Source organism: Hyperoodon ampullatus, assembly GCF_949752795.1.
Source record: "Hyperoodon ampullatus genome assembly, chromosome: 14".
NCBI lineage: Eukaryota > Metazoa > Chordata > Mammalia > Artiodactyla > Ziphiidae > Hyperoodon > Hyperoodon ampullatus.
In genome coordinates this window covers 771,098-790,562 of record NC_136927.1, presented here as the reverse complement: position 1 = coordinate 790,562, position 19,465 = coordinate 771,098, and the positions used below count along the sequence as shown (strand labels likewise).

Here is a 19,465-nt window from a genome sequence, read left to right as displayed (position 1 = left end):
CTTCCACCTAGAAGCCACGTGCGACCTTGGGTGTGATTGAACTGCTCTATGCCTCAGTTTCCCCATCTGTAAATGGGGATTAAATAAGAAAACACATGCGAGGGGTCTGACCTAATGCCTGGTGCCGTTGGTAGAGTAGCTGTTGTTGTGATTGACGTCAGCCTGTCTTCGTTAAGTGACGTGCTCCACTCTGCTGTGTGGCAGATTCCGACCCTGGCATGGGGACCCAGAGATGAAAATGCCACCCATCCCTCCCACAACGCCCTAGAAGGACCGCGTCCCTGCTGTTGGGCAGAGTGGGCGGCTGGGGGCCGGGCAGGGGCCAGGCCTTGGTGAATTGGCGCCAGCACAGCCTCCGCGGAGGGCAAGGTGGCAGGCCTGTCACCAGTTGGGATGCTCTTCCCCTCGTCCCAGAGGTGCCACTGCCAGATGTGGACCCACCCGGGACGCTTGGAGAGCGTCCGACTGTGATCCCAGCAGATGGAAAATGCCCGCCCCTCAGCCAGGCACTGGGGAACAAGTCATTGTCCAGCTCTGAGTGGAACGCAGCCATTGGAAAAGAAAGGGGTAGATCTGTATGTATGGACTCGAAAAGGGGTATGTACGGTTTACTCAGTGAAAATAAACCAACCCAAAACCCCCAGCAGCAGACCAGAGGAATAGGGACTCCCTTGGTGTCCTAACAGGCCGAGGACCATTCTGGAAGGACGCTAATGGTGCTAACAGTGGTTGGCTCACAGTTGCTGGGGCGGGGGTGGAGGTGGGGAGAGGCTGTAATTTTTCAGTGTGGTACTGTTTCAGTTTGTTTTTAACAAGATGCATCGTTGCATTCATAATTTCAGAAGAAAATGAAAAGAATTTGAAAAAATGCAGGGGCATATCACCCCCCTCCTTCCCCATGTTACTACCCTCTTGTCTGGGTCCTGGCCTCCTGGCTCAAAACGGGCTTTATCGGGAGCACCGCGGCCCACCCCTTGTCCTGTCCCTGCTGGGTGGACGGCGGGAGCCCTTCTCTGGCCTGAGCACCCACCGCACTCACTGGGCCTTACCACCTGCCGGCCATCTCCTCCCAGGGCAGGGATGGTGTGAGCCCCGGCCCCCAGCACTGGGCACACACCCCTCCCTCCAACAAGCATTCCCGGCGTGCCCATTGGACCTGGTGCGCTGACCCCCTGGGCGCACAGTAGGTGTCCAGGCGCTGTTGGGGCCCAAATGACCGAAGGATGATCTCACCCAGACCTGTGGTTATTCGGTTCCCTCAAGGCCCCCACCACTGTGGCTGGTGGCCTCTCGCTCGGGCAGGTGGGCCGCTGCGCTGGGATAGGGTGGGCGGAGGCGGCGGCGGCGGCGGCGGCGGCGGCGGCGGCGGCGGCGGCGGCGGGCAGACCTCCCCGGGCGGGTCCCCGGGCGCGCGGGCGGGCGGGTTCCCGGGCGCGCGGGCTGGGACGCCGGGCGCGCGGGCTGGGACGCCGGGCGCGCGGGCTGGGACGCCTGGCCGGCGCGGGAGGAGGCTGCCCGCCCGCCCGCGCCGCTGGGGGCCGCCCGCGGGCCGCGCCGGCCAGAGCGCGCCGTGCGCCCCGGGCCCCGCGCCGGCACACGCTCGGCTGCCGCGGTGGCGACGAGAGCGGCGGCGGTGGAGCCGGGCCGGGCGGCAGGAATGCGGAACCGGCGCGCGGGCTGAGCTGCTCAGGATGGCGCAGGGGCGGCGGCGGCGGGCGGCCTGCGCGGCGCCCTAGCGCGGCGGGGCGTACGCTCCCCACCCGGCGTCGCGGGGGGCGGCAACGCGGCCATGGCCAAGGAGCGGCGGAAGGCCGTCCTGGAGCTGCTGCAGCGGCCAGCGAACGCGCGCTGCGCGGACTGCGGCGCCCCGGGTAGGTACGGGCAGGCTGGCTGCGCCCGGGGTAGCTGGGGGCCTGGGTGGGTGCGCGTGGGGGAGGGCCCGAGTGGATGCGCCGGGGTGGGTGCCGGCCTGGATGCCAGCCCCGGGGCCGGGGAGGGGTGCTGCGGCGCCTGCTTGGCGGGGTGGGGGGTGGCGTGGGCAGCGCAGCCTGGTCCCCGCTCGGGTGGGGCGCGGGCCCGAGGGCACCTGCCGGGACCCGGACATCGCCTGCCCGCCCACGGCCCCTGGCCTGCGGCTGTGTCGCCGCCTCCCCTCCCCCAGGCTGCGTGTCTCGCTGTCACCCGCGGACCGCCGCCGCCTTGCGAAACCTGGGGCTCCGCAAAGAAAGAGGAAATCGCGGCGGGCGACCGGCTGCAGGGAGGGGACGGACAAGCGGGCCGCGGGCCTCTGTGCGTGGGTGTGGGGGTCCACCTGGCCCTGCCCCCCACCTGCGGGTGACGTCATGGGCCCCCGCCTGGAGCCCCCCTCTAGCCCTGCACCCCGCGCCAGGGGGAGGAGGCACCTGCCGCCTCCACGTGGACCCCGTGGGAACGGGCGCCCCTCCCCCCACCCGGCCTCACTGCTCTGGGGCAGGTGGCCAATTCAGGTGGGGCAGAGGGGCAGGTGCAGCTCGGAACAAGCACTAGGCTCCCTGCATCCCATCCTCCCGGCAGGCATCTCCTAGACTTTGCTCCTGGGTGGCGCCCGCTCCGGGTTGATTTCCAAGGCGCCGGAGCCCTGGGGCTACGTGTGCTGGGATTGGCAGGAGGAGAGAAGGCTTTGCCCTCAGACCAGCGGCGCCCTGCTTCTGGGCTGGCAGCCCCTGGCGCGGCTTCGCTGCGGTGGGGGTGGAAGAGCCCCGAGAGGCTCACCTGCTCAGGCCCCCAGCAGGGAGGGCGGCTCAGCTCAGGGGCTGTCCCCAGGCTCTGCGGGGACACACAGGGCGCTCCACTGGGGGCTCCTAGCCTGAGCCCCTCAGAACAAGCCTACCACAGCGGGGAGTGGCCGAGCCCCCAGGGAGGGAAGGTGGGAAGACTCTGCATTTGTTCTGAAACTCCTGTTTGAGACGCACAGTCTCTGGACACCCCGCAAGTAGGACACCCTCCCCCCAGCTCTCCTCTGCTGCTCGCCCGCTGGGCTGGGAGGGGTCTCCGGTGCAGCCCCCGCCCCCGCCGAGTGCTGGGCATCTGCTGGGCAGCTGCAGTATGGCTTCGAGAGGCCACGCCAGAGCTGGAGTGTCCCAGAGGGGCGGCAGGCTGAGGGCCTTTCCCCGCCGCCCTGAGGGCCCGCCTCGCCTCGGCTGTGCAGTGAGGCGGCAGCACCGTTCCCTCCGAGCCTGCTCCCGCCCTCTCCGACGTCCCACCTCCCTCTCCCAGACCTGTATTTCCACTTGTCGGGAGAGCGGCCATGCCAAGCAGCAGTCTGGTGAGGAAGGGCGGTCAGCACGGTCTGCTCTCAGGCTTGGCCTGGGGGGCCCGGGCAGCGGGGAGCTGGCCCCGGCCCTCTCCTTCCTGGCCACCCTGCGCAGCGGGGGCTTCTCTGGACCCAGAGCCTCCCTGGCAGGAGGGACAGTGGGCTTCCTTGGTGTGGTGGGCCCTGCAGCTGCTGTGCCCACCCACCCACACGGTCCAGGGGCGTGGCCCTCCAGCAGGTACAGGGGGTCGGGAGCGGCCGGCTCTCCCTGGTGTCGGGCCCGCCTCTGCTTTTCAGACTCGGTCCATGACCTCAGCATCTTGCCTTATCTTGTCTGGCAGCCTGAGGAGCAGACAAGATACGGGCTGTTGCCCCCATTTTACAGCTGGGGAGACGGAGGCCTTGAGAACTTGAGCTGTCTTAGGGGACATGGGGCCTCAAAGGCAGACCAGCTCTCCTTCCCTGACCTCCCGTGACCCCCATGTGATGCCCGCCCATGGTCTCTGCTGGAGCCCCACTGGTCCGTCCATATTCTGTGCCACTGTGGAGTGTCACTGGGACCTCCCATCCCTGCTGTGGCCCAGATAGGCAACTCGGGCCCACTCTGGCATTGATGGGGGCTGGAGGGGGCACAGAACACCGTCACATGGACGGGTTCATGGCTGCTCTTCTCAACTGAAGCCCACCAGGAGCCGGGTGCCTCAAGGGTGAGGGTCCCCACGGCCTGCACTCTGCACCACAGGACACGGGGTGGTCCCCGGCCCCCCTAACCACCAGAGCAGATCTGGGCAGACCTCACAGCTGGCCATGCAAGGGCTGCTGGGAGGAATGCAGTCTGAGGTTGGCTGCAGCCCCCATGGGACCTGCTCCCAGACCCTCCCATTGTCTGCTCCAAGGACGGGTCCCCTGCCCTTGAACACAGGGCCTTGTCTAACAGCTTCCAGAGAGGCTGCTCTCATTGCAGGCCTGGCGGCAGTGGGGGAGGTCCTCCACCTTGGGGGTGTGCCTCTTACTTCCTCTGAGTCACCTGCCTAGTTGGGATAAATGACAGTGTCACCTTTGAAGCTCAGGTCTGATGCCCAGGAAGGACATGGCCTCTCAGCTCTTTCATTGGGCTGAGGTGTGGGTTATCGTTCTGTGGGGCTTTAATGCATGTCACCTGGACCTTGGGATTGCCTAGAGCGCCAGGCAAAACCAGCTCTGAGCACACGTGGGCCTTCTGATTGGCGGTGAGGTCTGGGCTCGTTAAGGAGAGCTTTCTGAGAAGACAGATGGTTTGGGACGGCAGTGTGGAGACCCTGCTGCTCCTGGACCGGGGGTGTCTGGGTATGAGTGGCCCTGGGGGCCCATCCTCACAGCTCTGCCAGGACTGGAGCAACTGCCTGCAAGACCAAGGGGGTGAACTCAGAGCGGGAGGTCCTCCCTCAACCCTGCAAGGCTTCAAGGCAGAGGTGACTTTTCAGACATCGCTGTGAACCTGGGCAGAGAGGACTTTCGGGAATTTGGCTTAGTTTGGGAGAGGGGCTCCTGCGAGCGTGGTTGGCAGGGGGCTGCTGGGGGGTGGGCCGGGCAGGCAGTCCCTGCTCCCTGGGGCAGCAGCCCACTTGGGCTTTGGGTTAAACTGTGTTTTCATTGTGGTAGAAGATACAAAACAGTTATTTTTCAGCGTGCAGCTCAGTGGTGTTAAGTACATTCACGTTGTCGTGCAGCCTTCCCCACCACCGCCTCACAGCTCCTCTCCATCCTGCAAAGCGGAAACTGTCCCCATTAAACACCGACTCCCTCTTCTTCCGCAGCCCCCACCCTTCCACTTGCTGTCTCTATGAATCTGACCCACATAAGTGGAATCACACAGTATTTGTCCTTTTGTGTCTGGCTTATTTCACTGAACGTCATGTCCTCAGTGTTCGTCGTGGTGTGTCAGGTGTCAGAATTTCCTACCGTCTTTAAAAAATTGAGTTATAATTGACTGTCACGTCTTATTAGTTTCAGGTGTACGGCGTAGGGATTCGGTATTTGTACGTGTTGAGAAATGCTCACCACAGTAAGTCTAGTTAATATCCTTCATCGCGCAGCGTGTTTCCTTGTGATGAGAGCCTTTAAGATCTACTGTCTTAGAAACCTTCGAAGATACAGCACAGTGTTATTCACCGTGGTCACCATGCTGTGTGTTACACCTGCAGGACTCACTTATTTCGCAACTGGACGTCTGTACCTTTTGACCCCCTTCACCCACCCCACCCCACCTCCGACAACCACCAATCAGGTCTCTGCATCTGTGAGTTTGGGGTTTCTTTTGGTTTGAGGTTTGGTTTCTTTGTTTAGATTGCATATACAGTATTTGTCTTTCTCTGTCTGGTTTATTTTACTCAGCATAATGCCCTCAGGATCCATCCATGTTGTCACAAATGGCCAGGTTTCCTGCTTTTCTATGGTTGAATAATATTCATTTGTATCACATTTTCTTTATCCAATCATCCACATTTTAGCTATGGTACATAAGGCTGTAATGAGCACGGGGATACAGATATCTTCTTGAATTTGTTCTCATTTCCTTCAGTAAACTATCTAGAAGTGAAATTACTAGTTGGTATGGAAGTTCTAGTTTTAATTTTTTTAGGAATGTCCATACTGTTTCCATGGTGGCTGCATCAATTTACATTGTCCCCCAAGTGTACAAGGGTCCCCTTTTATCCCCGTCTTTGTCAACACTTGTTATGTCTTGTTTTTTTTTGATGATGGCTATTCTAACAGGTGCGAGGTGATACCTCATTGTGGGTTTGATTTGCATTTCCCTGATGGTTAGTGATTTGAGCATCTTTTCATATACCATGCCATCTGCCTATCTTCTTTGGAAAAATCTCTCTTCAGAGGCCTTGCCCGTTTTATAACTGAAGAGTTTTGTTTCGTTTTGGTGCTACTGTATGAATTATTTTGGGTATTGGCCCATTATTAGATATATGATTTGCAAATATTTTCTCCCGTAGGTTGCCTTTTTATTTTGTTGATGGTTTCCTTTGCTGTGCAGAAGCTTTTTAGTCCCACTTGTTTATTTTTGCTTTCGTTGCCTTTGCTTTTGGTGTCAAATCCAAAAAATCATCACTAAGACCGATGTCAGAGAGCTTACTGTCTATGTTCTTCTAGGAGTTTTATGGTTCCAGGTCTTACGTCCAAGTCTTTAATCCATTTCAAGTTAATTTTTGTGTATGGTGTAAGATAGTGGTCCCAGTTCATTCTTTTGCATGTGGCTGTCTGGTTTTCCCAGCACCATTTATTGAAGAAATTGTCCTTTATCCCTTGTATAGTCTTGGCTCCTTTGTTGTAAATTAATTGACTATATGTGTGTGGGCTTATTTCTAAGCTGTCTATTCCACTGATCTGTGTGTCTGTTTTTATGCTAATACCATACTTTTTTCTTATACTGTTTTGATTACTATAGCTTTCTAATACAATTTGAAATAAGGAAATATGATGCCTCCAGCTTTGTTCCTCTTTCTCAAGATTGCTTTGGCTATTTGGGCTTCTTTGAGGTTCCATACAAATTTTAGGATGGTTTGTTTTTGTCAAAAATGCCATTGGAATTTTGATAGGGATTTCTGTAGATATCTACATTGAATCTGTAGATCGCTTTGGGGGGTATGGACATTTTAACAGTATTAATTCTTCCAGTCCATGAGCCCAGAATATAATTCCATTCATTTGTGTCTTCTTCAGATTCTTTCATCAGTGTCTTATAGTTCTCAGTGTACATGTTTTTCACCTCCTTGGCTAGATTTATTCCTAGGTATTTTATTCTTTTTGATGCCATCATAAATGTATTGCTTTCTTTCTTTCTGCGAGTTCTTTTTATTAGTGTAAGGAAATGCAGCAAATTATTGTATATTGATTATGTATCCTGCAACTTTACTGAATTTGTGTAGTAGTTCTAACATTTTGATCGAGTTTTAAGGTTTTCCATATTTTATATCATGTCATGGGCAAACAGTGACAGTTTTACTTTTTCCTTTCTTATTTGGATGCCATTTCTTTCTTATTCTTGCCTATTTGCTCTGGTTAGGACTTCCAGTACTTTGTTGAATAACAGTGGCAAGACTGGGCTTCCTTGTCTTCTTCCTGATCATATGATTTTTATTCTTCATTTGGTGTATCACGTTGATTGATTTGGGAACGTTGATCCATCCTTGCATCCCTGGAATAGACCTCAGTTGATCATGGTATATGATCCTTTCAATGCATTGTTAAATTTAGTTTACTAATAGTTTGTTATGGATTTTGCATCTCTGTTCATCGGGGATATTGGCCTATAACTTCCTTTTTTCGTGGTGTCTTTGTCTGGTTTTGGTATCAGGGTGATGCTGGCCTTGTAAAATGAGTTTCAAAGTGTTCCCTTCTGTTATTTGGAAGAGTTTGAGAAGGACTGGTATTAATTCTTCTTTAAATGTTTGGTAGAATTCACCAGCAAAGCCTTCTGGTCCTGGACTTCAGGTTGTTGGGAGGCTTTTGATTACTGATTCAATCTCCTTATTAGTAATTAGTCTGTTCAGATTTTCTGTTTCTTCATGATTCAATCTTGGTAGGTTTCATGTTTCTAGGAAATTATCCATTTCTTCCAAGTTGTCCAATTTTTTTACTTCTAGGTTAATACCATTGTGGGTAGAAAAGATGCTTGATGTGATGTCAGTCTTCTTAAATTAGACTTGTTTTGTGGCCTAACAAATGATTTATCTTGGAGAATGTTCCATGTGCACTTAAGAACGTGTATTCTGTGTTGCTTCTGGATGGAATTTCCTGTGTATGTCTGTTAAGTCCGTGGCCTAATGTGTTGTTTAAAGCCAGTGTTTCCTCATTGATTTTGTCTGGATGATCTAACCATTGGTGAAAGTGGGTTTTAAAGTCCCCTGCTATTACTGTATTTCTGTCTATTTCTCCCTTTAGGTCTGTTAATTAATATTTGCTTTACAGTTTTAGGTGTTACTTACGTTGGGTACCTAAATATTTACAAATGTTATACCGTCTTGTTGGATTGACCTCTTTATCATTACGTAGTGACCTTCTTTGTCTCTTATTACAGTACTTGTTTTAAAGCCTATTTTTTTCTGAGTATTTTTTCTAAGTATAGCTATCCTAACTCTCTTTTTTTTTTTCCCATAAATCTTAGCAATATTTTCTTTTTTTAATTTAATTTTATTTATTTATTTATTTTTTACATATATATATATTTTTTACATCTTTATTGGAGTATAATTGCTTAACAATGGTGTGTTAGTTTCTGCTTTATAACATAATGAATCAGTTATACATACTAACTCTCTTTTGATTTCCATTTCCTTCCTTTTTAAGGTCAAATAGTATTCCATTGTATGAATGGACTATAATTTACTTATCCATTCTTCCACAGATGGACACTTGAGTTGCTTCCACGTTTTAGCTATTGTGGATAATGCTGCTATGAACATGGGTGTACAAACATCTCAAAACTCTGCTTTCAATTCTTTTGGGTATATACCCAGAAGTGGAATTACTGGGTCACTTGGTAATTCTATTTTTATTTTTTTGAGTAATCTTGTACTGTTTTCCAAAGTGGCGGTACCATTTTATATACCCACCAACAGTTCACATGGGTTCAAATTTCTCCACATCCTCACCAACACTTGTTGTTTTCTGTTTCTTGGATAGTAGCCATTCTAATGGGTGTGAGGTGGTGTCTCACTGTGGTCTTGATTTGCATTGCCTTAATGATTAGTCATGCTGAGCATCTTTTCGTGTGCTGATTGACCATTTGTATATCTTCTTTGGAGAAATGTCTTTTTAAATTCTTTGCCCATTAGAAATTGGGTTGTTTGTTTTTTGTTGTTGAGTTTTGGGAGTTCTCTGTATATTCTGGATATTAATCCCTTATCAGATATATGATTTGCAAATATTTTCTCTCATTCTGTGGGTCACCTTTTTACTTGATGGATAGTATATTTTGATGCACAAAATATAAAATATTTTCATGAGGGAATTCCCTGGCGGTCCAGTGGTTAGGACTCAGTGCTCTCACTGCTGAGGGCCTGGTTTCAATCCCTAGTCAGGGAACTAAGATCCCACAAAGCCGTGCAGCGCAACCAAAAGGAAAAAATTTTTTTTTCATTTTCGTGAAATCCAATTTGTTTATTTTTTTCTTTTCTTGCCTGTGCCCTTTGGTGTCATAGCCAAGAAAGCATTTTCAAATCCAGTGTTATGGGGGCTTCCCTGGTGGCACAGTGGTTGGGAGTCTGCCTGCCAATGCAGGGGACGCGGGTTCGCGCCCTGGTCTGCGAAGATCCCACATGCCGCGGAGCGGCTGGGCCCGTGAGCCACAATTACTGAGCCTGCGCGTCTGGAGCCTGTGCTCTGCAGCGGGAGAGCCTGCGATAGTGAGAGGCCGGCGCACCACGATGAAGAGTGGCCCCCGCTTGCCGCAACTGGAGAGAGCCCTCGCGCAGAAACGAAGACCCAACACAGCCATAAATAAATAAATTAAAAAAAAATCCAGTGTTATGAAGCTTTTGTCCCATGTTTTCTTCTCAGAGTTTTATGGTTTTAGGTCTCACATTTAGGTTCTTGATCTATTTCGAGTTAATTTTTGTACATGGTGTTAGGTAAGGGTCCACCTTTATTCTTTTTTGCATGTGGCTATCCCAGTGTTCCAGCACCATTTCTTGAACAGACTGTTTTTCCCCATTGATTGATCTTGACACCCTTGTCAAAAATCATTTGACCATATATGTGAGGGTTTATTTCTGGGCTCTGTATTCTATTCCATTGGTCTATTTGTCTGTTTTTATGCCAATACCACACTGTTTTGATTACTGTAGCTTTGGAGGTCCCTTGAGATTGCCTATGAATTTTAGGATGGGTTTTTCTATTTCTGCCAAAAAACTCTTTGGGATTTTGATAGGGTTTGCATTGACTTTTTAGATCACTTTGGGTAATGTTCACATTTTAACAATATTAAGTCTTCTAGTCCATGAACATGGGGGGTGTTTCCATTTATTTATGTCCTCTAATTTCTTTCAGGAATGTTTGTAGTTTTCATTGTACAAGTCTTTCACCTCCTTGGTTAAGATAATTCCTAAGTATTTTATTCTTTTTGATGCTAATGTAAACGGCATTGTTTTTGTAATTTCTTTTTCAAATTGTTCTGTATACATAGAAATGCAACTGATTTTTGTGTGTTAACTTTGAATCCTGCTGCTTTGCGTAGTTTGTCAATTAGTTCTAACAGCTTTTTTTGTGGAGTCATTATGAATTTCTACATATAAGATCATATCATTGGCAAATGAGATAATTTTGCTTCTTCCTTTCCAATTTGGATGTCTTTCATTTCTTTTTCTTGCCTAATTCCTCTGGTTAGAAGTTCCAGTACTGTGTTCAACAAAAGTGGTGCAGAGGGCAACTTTGTCTTGTTCCTGATCTTAGAGGAAAAGCCTTCAGTCTTTCACCATTGACTATTATGTTTGCTGTGGGTTTTTCATATATGGCTTTTATTATGTGGAGTTAGTTTACTTCTATTCCTTTCTTGTTGATTGTTTTTATAAAGAGTGTTGACTTTTTTCAAATGCTTTTCCTGCACCAGTTGAGATGATCATGTGTTTTTTCCCCTCTTTATTCTGTTTAAGTGATGTGTTACATTGATTGATTTTCATGTATTGAACTGTTCTTTCATTCCAGGAATAACTCCTACTTGGTCATGGTATATAATCCTTTTTTTTTTTTTTTTTTTTTGCGGTACGCGGGCCTCTCACTGTTGTGGCCTCTCCCGTTGCGGAGCACAGGCTCCGGACACACAGGCTCAGCGGCCATGGCTCACGGGCCCAGCCGCTCTGCGGCATGTGGGATCTTCCTGGACCGGGGCACGAACCCGTGTCCCCTGAATCGGCAGGCGGACTCTCAACCACTGCGCCACCAGGGAAGCCCTATAATCCTTTTAATATGGTACTAAATTCAGGTTGATAGTGTTTTTTTAAACTTTTTAAAGTCTTTTATTATGGATATTTCAAACATATACAAATATACCCATTACCCAGGTTTAACCATTCACTCGTTTTTTCCATATTCTTTTCCATTATGGTTTATTACAGGATATTGAATATAGTTCCCTGTGCTATACAGTAGGACCTGTTGTTTATCCATCCTGTATATAATAGTTTGCATCTACTAGTCCCAAACTCCCAATCCAACTCTCCCTAGCCCCCTCCCCTTGGCACCCACAAGTCTGTTCTCTATGTCTCTGAGTCTGTTTCTATTTAGTTTGATAGTATTTTGTTGAGGACTTTTTTTTTTTTAATTATCTAATTATTTATTTATTTACTTTGGCTGTGTTGGGTCTCCGTTGCTGCACATGGGCCCCCTCTAGTTGCAGCGAGCGGGGGCCACTCCTCACGGCAGTGCGCGGGCCCCTCAGTGCGGTGGCCTCTCCCGTTGCAGAGCATGGGCTCTGGGCGTGCGGGCTCAGTAGTTGTGGCCTGCGGGCTTCAGCAGCCGTGGCACACGGGCTCAGCTGCTCCGCGGCGCGTGGGATCCTCCCGGACCAGGGCTCAAACCCGTGTCCCCTGCATTGGCAGGCGGACCCCCAACCAGTGCACCACCAGGGAAGCCCATTGTTGAGGATTTTTGCACCAATGTTCATAAGGTATATTGGTCTGTGGTTTTCTTATAGTGCCTTTGGTATCAGGTTTATGCTGGTCTTTTAGGAGGAGTTGGGGGGGTGTTCCCTCATCTTCAGTTTTTCAATTTTTTAAAAAATTTGAGAGGCATTGGTGTCAGTTCTTCTTTTTTTTAATTTATTTATTTTTGGCTGCATTGGGTCTTTGTTGCTGCATGCGGGCTTTCTCTAATTGTGGCGAGCGGGGGCTACTCTTTGTTGTGCTGCCCGGGCTGCCCATTACAGTGGCTTCTCTTGTTGCGCAGCACAGGCTCTAAGCACTTGGGCTTCAGTAGTTGTGGCTCACGGGCTCTAGAGCGCAGGCTCAGTAGTTGTGGTGCACAGGCTTAGTTGCTCCGCGGCATGTGGGATCTTCCTGGACCAGGGCTTGAACCTGTGTCCCCTTCATTGGCAGGCGGATTCTTAACCACTGTGCCACCAGGGAAGTCCCCGGTGTCAGTTCTTCTTTAAATGTTAGGCAGAATTTGCCATTGAAGCCGTGAGGTCCAGTTCTTTTCTTTGTATGGAGAATTTGATTGTGGATTCAATCTCCTTCCTAGTTATAGGTCTATTCAGATCATGTATTTCTTCCTGATTTAGTCTTGGTAGTTTTGTGTTTCTAGGAATTTGTCTATTTCATCCAAGTTATCCACTGTGTTGGTGTACAGTTGTTCACAGTACTTTCTTATAATCTTTTTTGTGTCTGTAGAATTGGTAATAATATCCCCACTTTCATTTCTTTCTTTTTTTAAGTTTATTTTCTTACATGAAGTATAGTCGATGTACAGTGTTTTATTTGTTTCTGATGTACATCAGAGTGATTCAGTTTTTTTTGTGTGTGTGTGTGTGTGTGTGTGTGTGTGTGTGTATTCCTTTTCATATTCTTTTCCATTATGGTTTATCACAGGAGATTGAATATAGTTCCCTGTGCTGTGCAGCAAGACCTTGTTGTTTATCCATCCTATATGTAATAGTTTGCATCTGCTAATCCCAAACCCTCATGCCATCCTTCCCCGCCCCCTTGGCAACCACAAGTCTGTTCTCTACGTCTGTGAGTCTGTTTCTGTTTTGTAGATATGTTCATTTGTGTCATATTTTAGATTCCACATGTAACTGATGTCATATGGTATTTATCTTTCTGACTTACTTCACTTAGTATGATAAACTCTAGGTCCATCTCACTTTCATTTCTGATTTTAGTATTTTGAATCTTCTCTCTTTTCTTAGTCCATCTAGTTGAATTTTGTTGATCTTTTTGGACGAACAACTTTTGGCTTCCTTTATTTTCTCTATTGTTTTTCTGTTCTCTATTTCACTTATCTCTGCTCTAATCTTTATTTCTTTCTTCTTTCCTCTAGCTTTGGGTTTAGTTCTCCTTTTCCTAGTTCTTTACATTGTAAAGTTAGGTTACTGATTTGAGATCTTTCTTGTTTTTTTTAATGTCCACATTTATAGCCATAAATTTCCCCCTTAGCACCGCTTCTGCTGCATCTCATAAGTTATAGTATGTTGTGTTTTTGTTTTCATTCATCTCTAAGTATTTTCTAATTTCCATCATGATTTCTTCTTAGATCCATTGGTTGTTTAAAGCGTGTTGTTAAATTTCCACAAAATTGTGAATTTTACAATTTTCTTTTTTATTGATTTCTAACCTTATCCCGTGGTGGTTAGAAAAGATACTTTGTATGATATCTATCTTTTAAAATCTACTGAGACTTAATTTGTGCCCTAAGGTATGGTCTATCCTGCCAAATGTCCCATGTGCACTTGTGAGAATGCGTGTGCTGCTGTCAGGTGGAGAGTTCTCTGTGTGTCTGTTAGGTCTAGTTGGCTTATTGTGTTAAGTCCTCTGTGTTTCCTTACTTCTGTCTGGTTCTTCTGTCCATTATTGAGAGTAGAATATTGAAATCTTCAACCGTTACCGTAGAATTGCCTATTTTCCCCTTCAAGTTGTCAGTTTTTGCTTCACGTATCTTGATGGTGTGTCATTAGCTATGTAAATATTCATAATTGTTATATCTTCTGGCTGTATTGAACCTTTATGAATATATAATGTCTTTCTTTGTTTCTTGTAGCCTTTTGTGATTTAAAGTCTGTTTTGTGTAGCCACTCTTCCTCTAACTTGTTTACTGTTTGCATGGAGTATCTTTTTCTATCCTTTTAGTTTCAACCTGTTTGTGACTTTGGATCTCAAGTGAGTCTCCTGGAGAAAGGATACAGCTGGATGATGTGTTTTTAGCCATTCTGGCAATCTCTCTTTTGATTGGGAGTTTAATACATTTACATTTACAGTAGTTACTGATGACGAGGGACTTACTTCTGTCATTGTACTATTTGTTTTCTATATGCCCTGTAGATTTTTTTGTCCCTTATTTCCTGCATTCCTGTCATATTTTTTGTTTATTTTTTTAGTGAAATATTTTTTTCTTAACTTCTTTTTGTGTGTATTCTATAACTGTTTTCTTTGTGGTTACCATGGGAATTACATTTAACATTCTAAAGTTATAGCATTCTGATTTGAATTTATAGCAGCTTAACTTTAATAAGATACAAAATCTTTGCTTTTTTATAGCTCCGTCTCCACCTCTTTCAGTTGTTGATGTCTCAAAACGATATCTTTATACATTGTGTGCCCTAAAACATAAACCACTAATTATTTTAAATGCACTATCTCCTAAATTATGTAAAAAACAAGGTTTGGAGTCACAACCCAGAGTTACGGTAATGCCAGCTTTTACATTTATGTTTTTTCCTTTAAAAGTATTAGTATCTTAAATCATGTAGATAACAAAAAGTTACGAACCATTGTTACAGCAATACTGGCTTGTCTAATAGCCCACATATTTACCTTTATTGAGATCTTTGTTTCTCCACATGGCTTTGAGGTACCATCTAGTGTTCCTTCATTTCACCTACAGGACTCCCTGGGCATTTCTTGCAGGTGGTCCTAGTGGTCACGAACTCCCTCAGCTCTTGTTTATCTGGGAATGTCCTCATTTCCCCCGTACTTTCTTTTTTTTTGGCCGCACTGCATGACTTGTGGGATCTTAGTTCCCCAACCAGGGATTGAACCTGGGCCCTCGGCAGTGAGAGCGCGGAGTCCTAACCTCCGAACCACCAGGGAATTCTCTCCCCCTTACTCTTGAAGGACAGTTTTGCTTGGATAGAGGATTCTTTGTTAAGAGGTCCCCCCCACCCTGCCTTGAACACTTTGAATATATTGGCTGTCTTATGCCTCCAGCATTTCTCGTGAGAAGTCTGCTCGTTATCTATTCGAGGATCCCTCGTATGTGACAGGTTGCTTCTCTTTTGATGCTTTCAAGATTCTTTGTGTCTTGAGAGTTTGATTATAATGTTTCTCAGTCTGGGCCTCTTTGAGTTCATCTTCCTTGTAGTTTGTTGAGCTTCTTGGATGTTTAGATTCATGTCTCTCATCAAATTTGTGATGTCTTCAGGGAGTATTTCTTCACATATTCTCTCTGCATGTTTCTTTCTCTGCCTCTTCTCCTCTGGGACTCCTGTAATGCCTATGTTGCTCTGTTTCATCAAGTCCCACAGGTTCTTTAGGCACTGCTCACTTTTATTCAATCTTTTCTCTTTCTCCCCAGCCTCAATAATTTCTATGCTCGTATCTTCACATGCACTGGTTCTTCCTTCTGCCTGCTCATATCTGCCTTTGAATCTCTCTAGTGAATTTTTCATTTCAGCGGTACTTTTAGCTCCAGGTTTTTTGTCTGTTTATTTCTTTTTAGCTTACTATCTCTTTGTCGATATTTCTACTTTGTTTATGTTAATGCATTGTTTTCTTGACTTTCTCCGCATATTCCTGTTGTTCTTTGAGCATAGTTACGGCTGTGCTATAAAATCTTTGTCTAGTATACTTGCCATTAAGTCCTTTTCAGGGACGCATTCTGTTCAGTTATTTTTCCCGTTGGATAGGCCGTCCTCCCCTGTTTCTTTGTGTGCCTTGTGTTGTTTGTTGGACACTGGGCATTGGAATCTGATGATACGGTACCTCTGCCCCGTCCGCAGGGCTTGCCATTAGTTTGTAATTGTTGTTTTCCCCTGGCTGCTATAGGCTGTGTCTGTGCTGTGGGTCAGCCTGAGGAGTGAATTTAATGTCTTCTCAGGTCTTTTCTAAGCCTTTCTCTGGTCATGCGTGGTCACTTTCTAGTTTTCCTCATATATGCAGTTGTTTCTGAATGTCCTAGTCTTTAATGAGTGGCTCCCCAAAGGGGAAAAGCACAAATGAAGGGGGAAAGCTGGTGCTGGCCCTTTAAGTCTTTCGGAGGTCTTGGGCTGCAGCAAAGGCTGCCTCCCCCTTTACTCTGCAGTCTGTGGTCAGAAGCAGCAATCAGAGCACAGATCCCGGACATTGGAGGGACAAGGTCCTTCTTCACCCTGGCTCCTGCAAACTGAGTGCCAGCTGCACCTAGGACACGTGCCCAGCGGCCTGCTGTGCTCAGAGCTAAAATTGAGCAGAATTAACTGCAATTTATGTCCAAGTTCTCCCCTGGAAGTTGTAAGACTTCAACAGGCTCTGGAGTTCAAAAATTGTTACCTCAGTCAGATTCTGCCAGTACCGCTGTTTTCCAGGTGGGGAGAGAGATTTCTGGTGCTTCCTACCTAGCCATCTTCCCAGAATCTTCTCCGGGATGGGCACTCCCTCCAGCCCCAGAGGTGGACAGCAGTGAGCCAGTCTCACCTGGCCCCCGACCCTGGTCCGCGGCATCCTGCCACTTTGCAGAGGTGGCTCGTGGCTGCGCGGCTCTGCCCATGGACCCAGAGGCCTGTGAGCGCCAAGCCTTCAGTTGGCTGCCCACCCCGGACTCCGGTGCGGGTGCCCCCTTACTCCATCCCATGCATGTGCAGGAGCGCCTTGTCCTGTGCCGTCGCCCGGGCTGTTTGCTCATGTGTCTGCATTCTGTGGGGGAGATGGATGATGAGCAAGTGACCCCATGCAGAGACGGGACAGGCAGAGGGTGGCTAGTGCAGTGGTGACCACTGCTGGCTGCCGCATCAAGAGTGGTCAGGGAAGATGATGGGCCGTCGGGGCCTGCATTGCGAAAAGGAGCTGGGCCTGCAGGAATCTGGAGGAGGAGTGTTCTGGACTCTCGGAGCAGCTGCCCAGATGCCTGGGTCCAGGCCTGGCCTCTTTAGGGAGCTGGAGGCGGGGGGTTGAATGCAGGGAGGCTCTGGGACAACAGGGGAAGCGTGGGGTCACCTTGTGCAAGGGTCACCTCGTCTAATGACGGGTTTGGGGCGGGTTTGGTGGGGAGCAGCCTGATCCACATTTTGGGGTCCCGGGGGAGGGGAGATGGAGGACAGGTGTGGGCACTGAGCACTCCCTGCAGGAGCGGAGCCAGCAGAGGAGATGGGGAGGGGCCACCGGGGAGGGTGGAGACCCCCGTGAAGACAGCTGTTAACAAAGGGGAGGGGACGCCTGCGTGCGAGGGGGTCAGAGAAGAGAGCAAACTGAACCTGACCCCTGGCGGGGCAGCTCAGGGGTTGCTGGCTGGCGGGGCGGGATGGTGGGAGCTGGCGGCAGTGCCTGGAGTCACCCTGTGAAAGGAGCCGAGACCTCCGTGGACACAGGCAGGACCAGGAGAGCACAGGAGGCGGCGGGGGCGCCTCTGTCCCCCGGCGTGAGGTGGGGGGGTGGGCGGGGAGGAGAGGGTGAAGCAGCGGCTCTGATGCGGGAAGCCCCGGGAAGGGGGGCCCTGGCCTCCCATCACGAGGATGTCCCCGTGATGCGTGGTCCTGGGTCACCCTGCGCACCTGTACGTGGCCGGGCCCTTCCCTGCGCGTGGGGCCCCCCTGGGCGAGACCTCGGTGGGTGAGAGGTGGCCCGCGGTGTGCAGCAGAGGGAGGGTGGTGGAGACTCGGGGTCTGTGCTCTCGAGGTGCAGGGCAGGCGGGTCGCAACAGGGCCCCTGAGTGGGAGCGGGCGGCCTCTGCGGTGACAGGGTGAGGGTGTGGCCCGGGGTGCGGCTGGGGTCTGGGTGGGGGCCACTGGGAGGAGGGTGTTACTGGGATGTGACGAGGGGACGGGTGGGTAACCGCCGGCACCAGGGTCATCGGCGTACCCCCCCGGGGGGGTGTGGCTCCCCTGGAGGCGGGTGGGCCCGCCAGCTGCCGTGGCCCCGGCCCCGGGCCGGCCGTGAGCCTGGCTTGGTGGAGGGAGAAGCTGAGAGGCCGGTGTGCCCAGAGCAGGAGGCATGAGCTTAGAGGCGGCCTGGGGCGCAGGCGGGGCCTCCGGGAGGGAGGGTCTGAGGCGGGGAAGCGAGATGGAAGCAGGTAGACTGTTCGGATGCTCCGGAATCCTCCAGGCCAGAGGTGACAGTGGTGTGGTGGGAAATGATCAAGTCCTGGATACATTTTGAAGTCTGAGGAGCAGGACTTGCTGGCAAACGGGGCATGGGGGTGAAGGGCAGGGCGGGACAAGGGCGCCCCGGCTTTTAGCCGAGGCTCAAGGAAGGGTGAGGCGCCGTCGCTGGCTGGGGCCGGCCCTGGGGAGGTGGGCTGGGGACCAGGGGCTGGTTTAGAGGCCGCGACAGACCTGGAGTGGAGGCACGAGCCCGGCACCGGGACGGTCCTGGGGGAAAGAGGGCAGAGGTAGAGACGGGCAGAAAATAGCCGGAGGGGTATGACTGTTTGGGTGTCACTGTTTCCTTTTCTTTTCCTTTTTCTTAATTGAGGTGAAATTCACATAGCATAAAATTGGCCATTAAAAGTGAACAATTCAGTGGCATTTAGAACATCCCCAGGTTGTGTGACCGCCACCTCCGTCTAGCTCAAAGTACAGTTTTCACAGCCAAGAGACCAGATGAGATGCCGGGAGGGTGTCTGGCGGGGAGGGGTATGCACACGGCCTGGAAGGCAGGAGGACCCCTGGGAGGCAGGCGGCCTGGCCAGAGGCTGCCTGGTCCAGGAAGGATGGGGTCGGTGCCATGGAGGCCAGCGGGGTCTGCGATGGGGATGGTGGAGCGGTGGGGATGAGAGGGATGGGGGGCGTCTGGAAGGCACCTCGGGGCCAAGAGAGGGACTTTGGCCGTGTGCGTGGCGCTGGCCGGAGTGACGGGAGAGCTGGGGAAGGACGGTGCGGGAGAGAAGAGGGGACGAGGCCAGGCAGGTGGGGAGGGCTCAGGAGGGGAGGCTGAGCAAGGCTGGGTCCCGTGCTCGCCTCTCAGTGGACTGGGCACCGGGCGGGGAGGGAGGAGAAGGTGTGAACCACAGGTATTCGCTGAGCGCCTGCTGTATGCCGGGCGCCATCTTTGGTGACGGGAACCACCAGGCACAGAAGCCAATTGCCTGCCCTCCCAGAGCTTAGATTCCAGCGGGAGACAGAGGATAAACACACCCCAGGCTGCACTGTGTGTTGGGAAGTGCCAACAGAGGAAACGGGGCGCGGGACCCGGATTGAGGCGAAGGCCGGCCCCAGCAGAGGAGTACCTGTGACGGGCCGTGGGCACAGGCTGTGGGCCCCTAGGCGGCCACTGGGACCTC

At 50.3% G+C, this 19,465-nt stretch overlaps 1 protein-coding gene across 1 annotated transcript in view; it reads left to right on the top strand.

Annotated features, from left to right (window-relative positions):
• Positions 1-1,789: 1,789 nt before the first annotated feature.
• ADAP1 (ArfGAP with dual PH domains 1) overlaps positions 1,790-19,465 on the top strand; it is a gene marked incomplete at both ends in the record, with an annotated part of 63,764 nt that continues 46,088 nt past the window's right edge. Inside the window, one exon of the mRNA XM_079718326.1 lies at positions 1,790-1,871. Coding sequence (XP_079574452.1) covers positions 1,790-1,871 — 82 coding nt within the window. The remainder of the gene's footprint in view (positions 1,872-19,465) is intronic.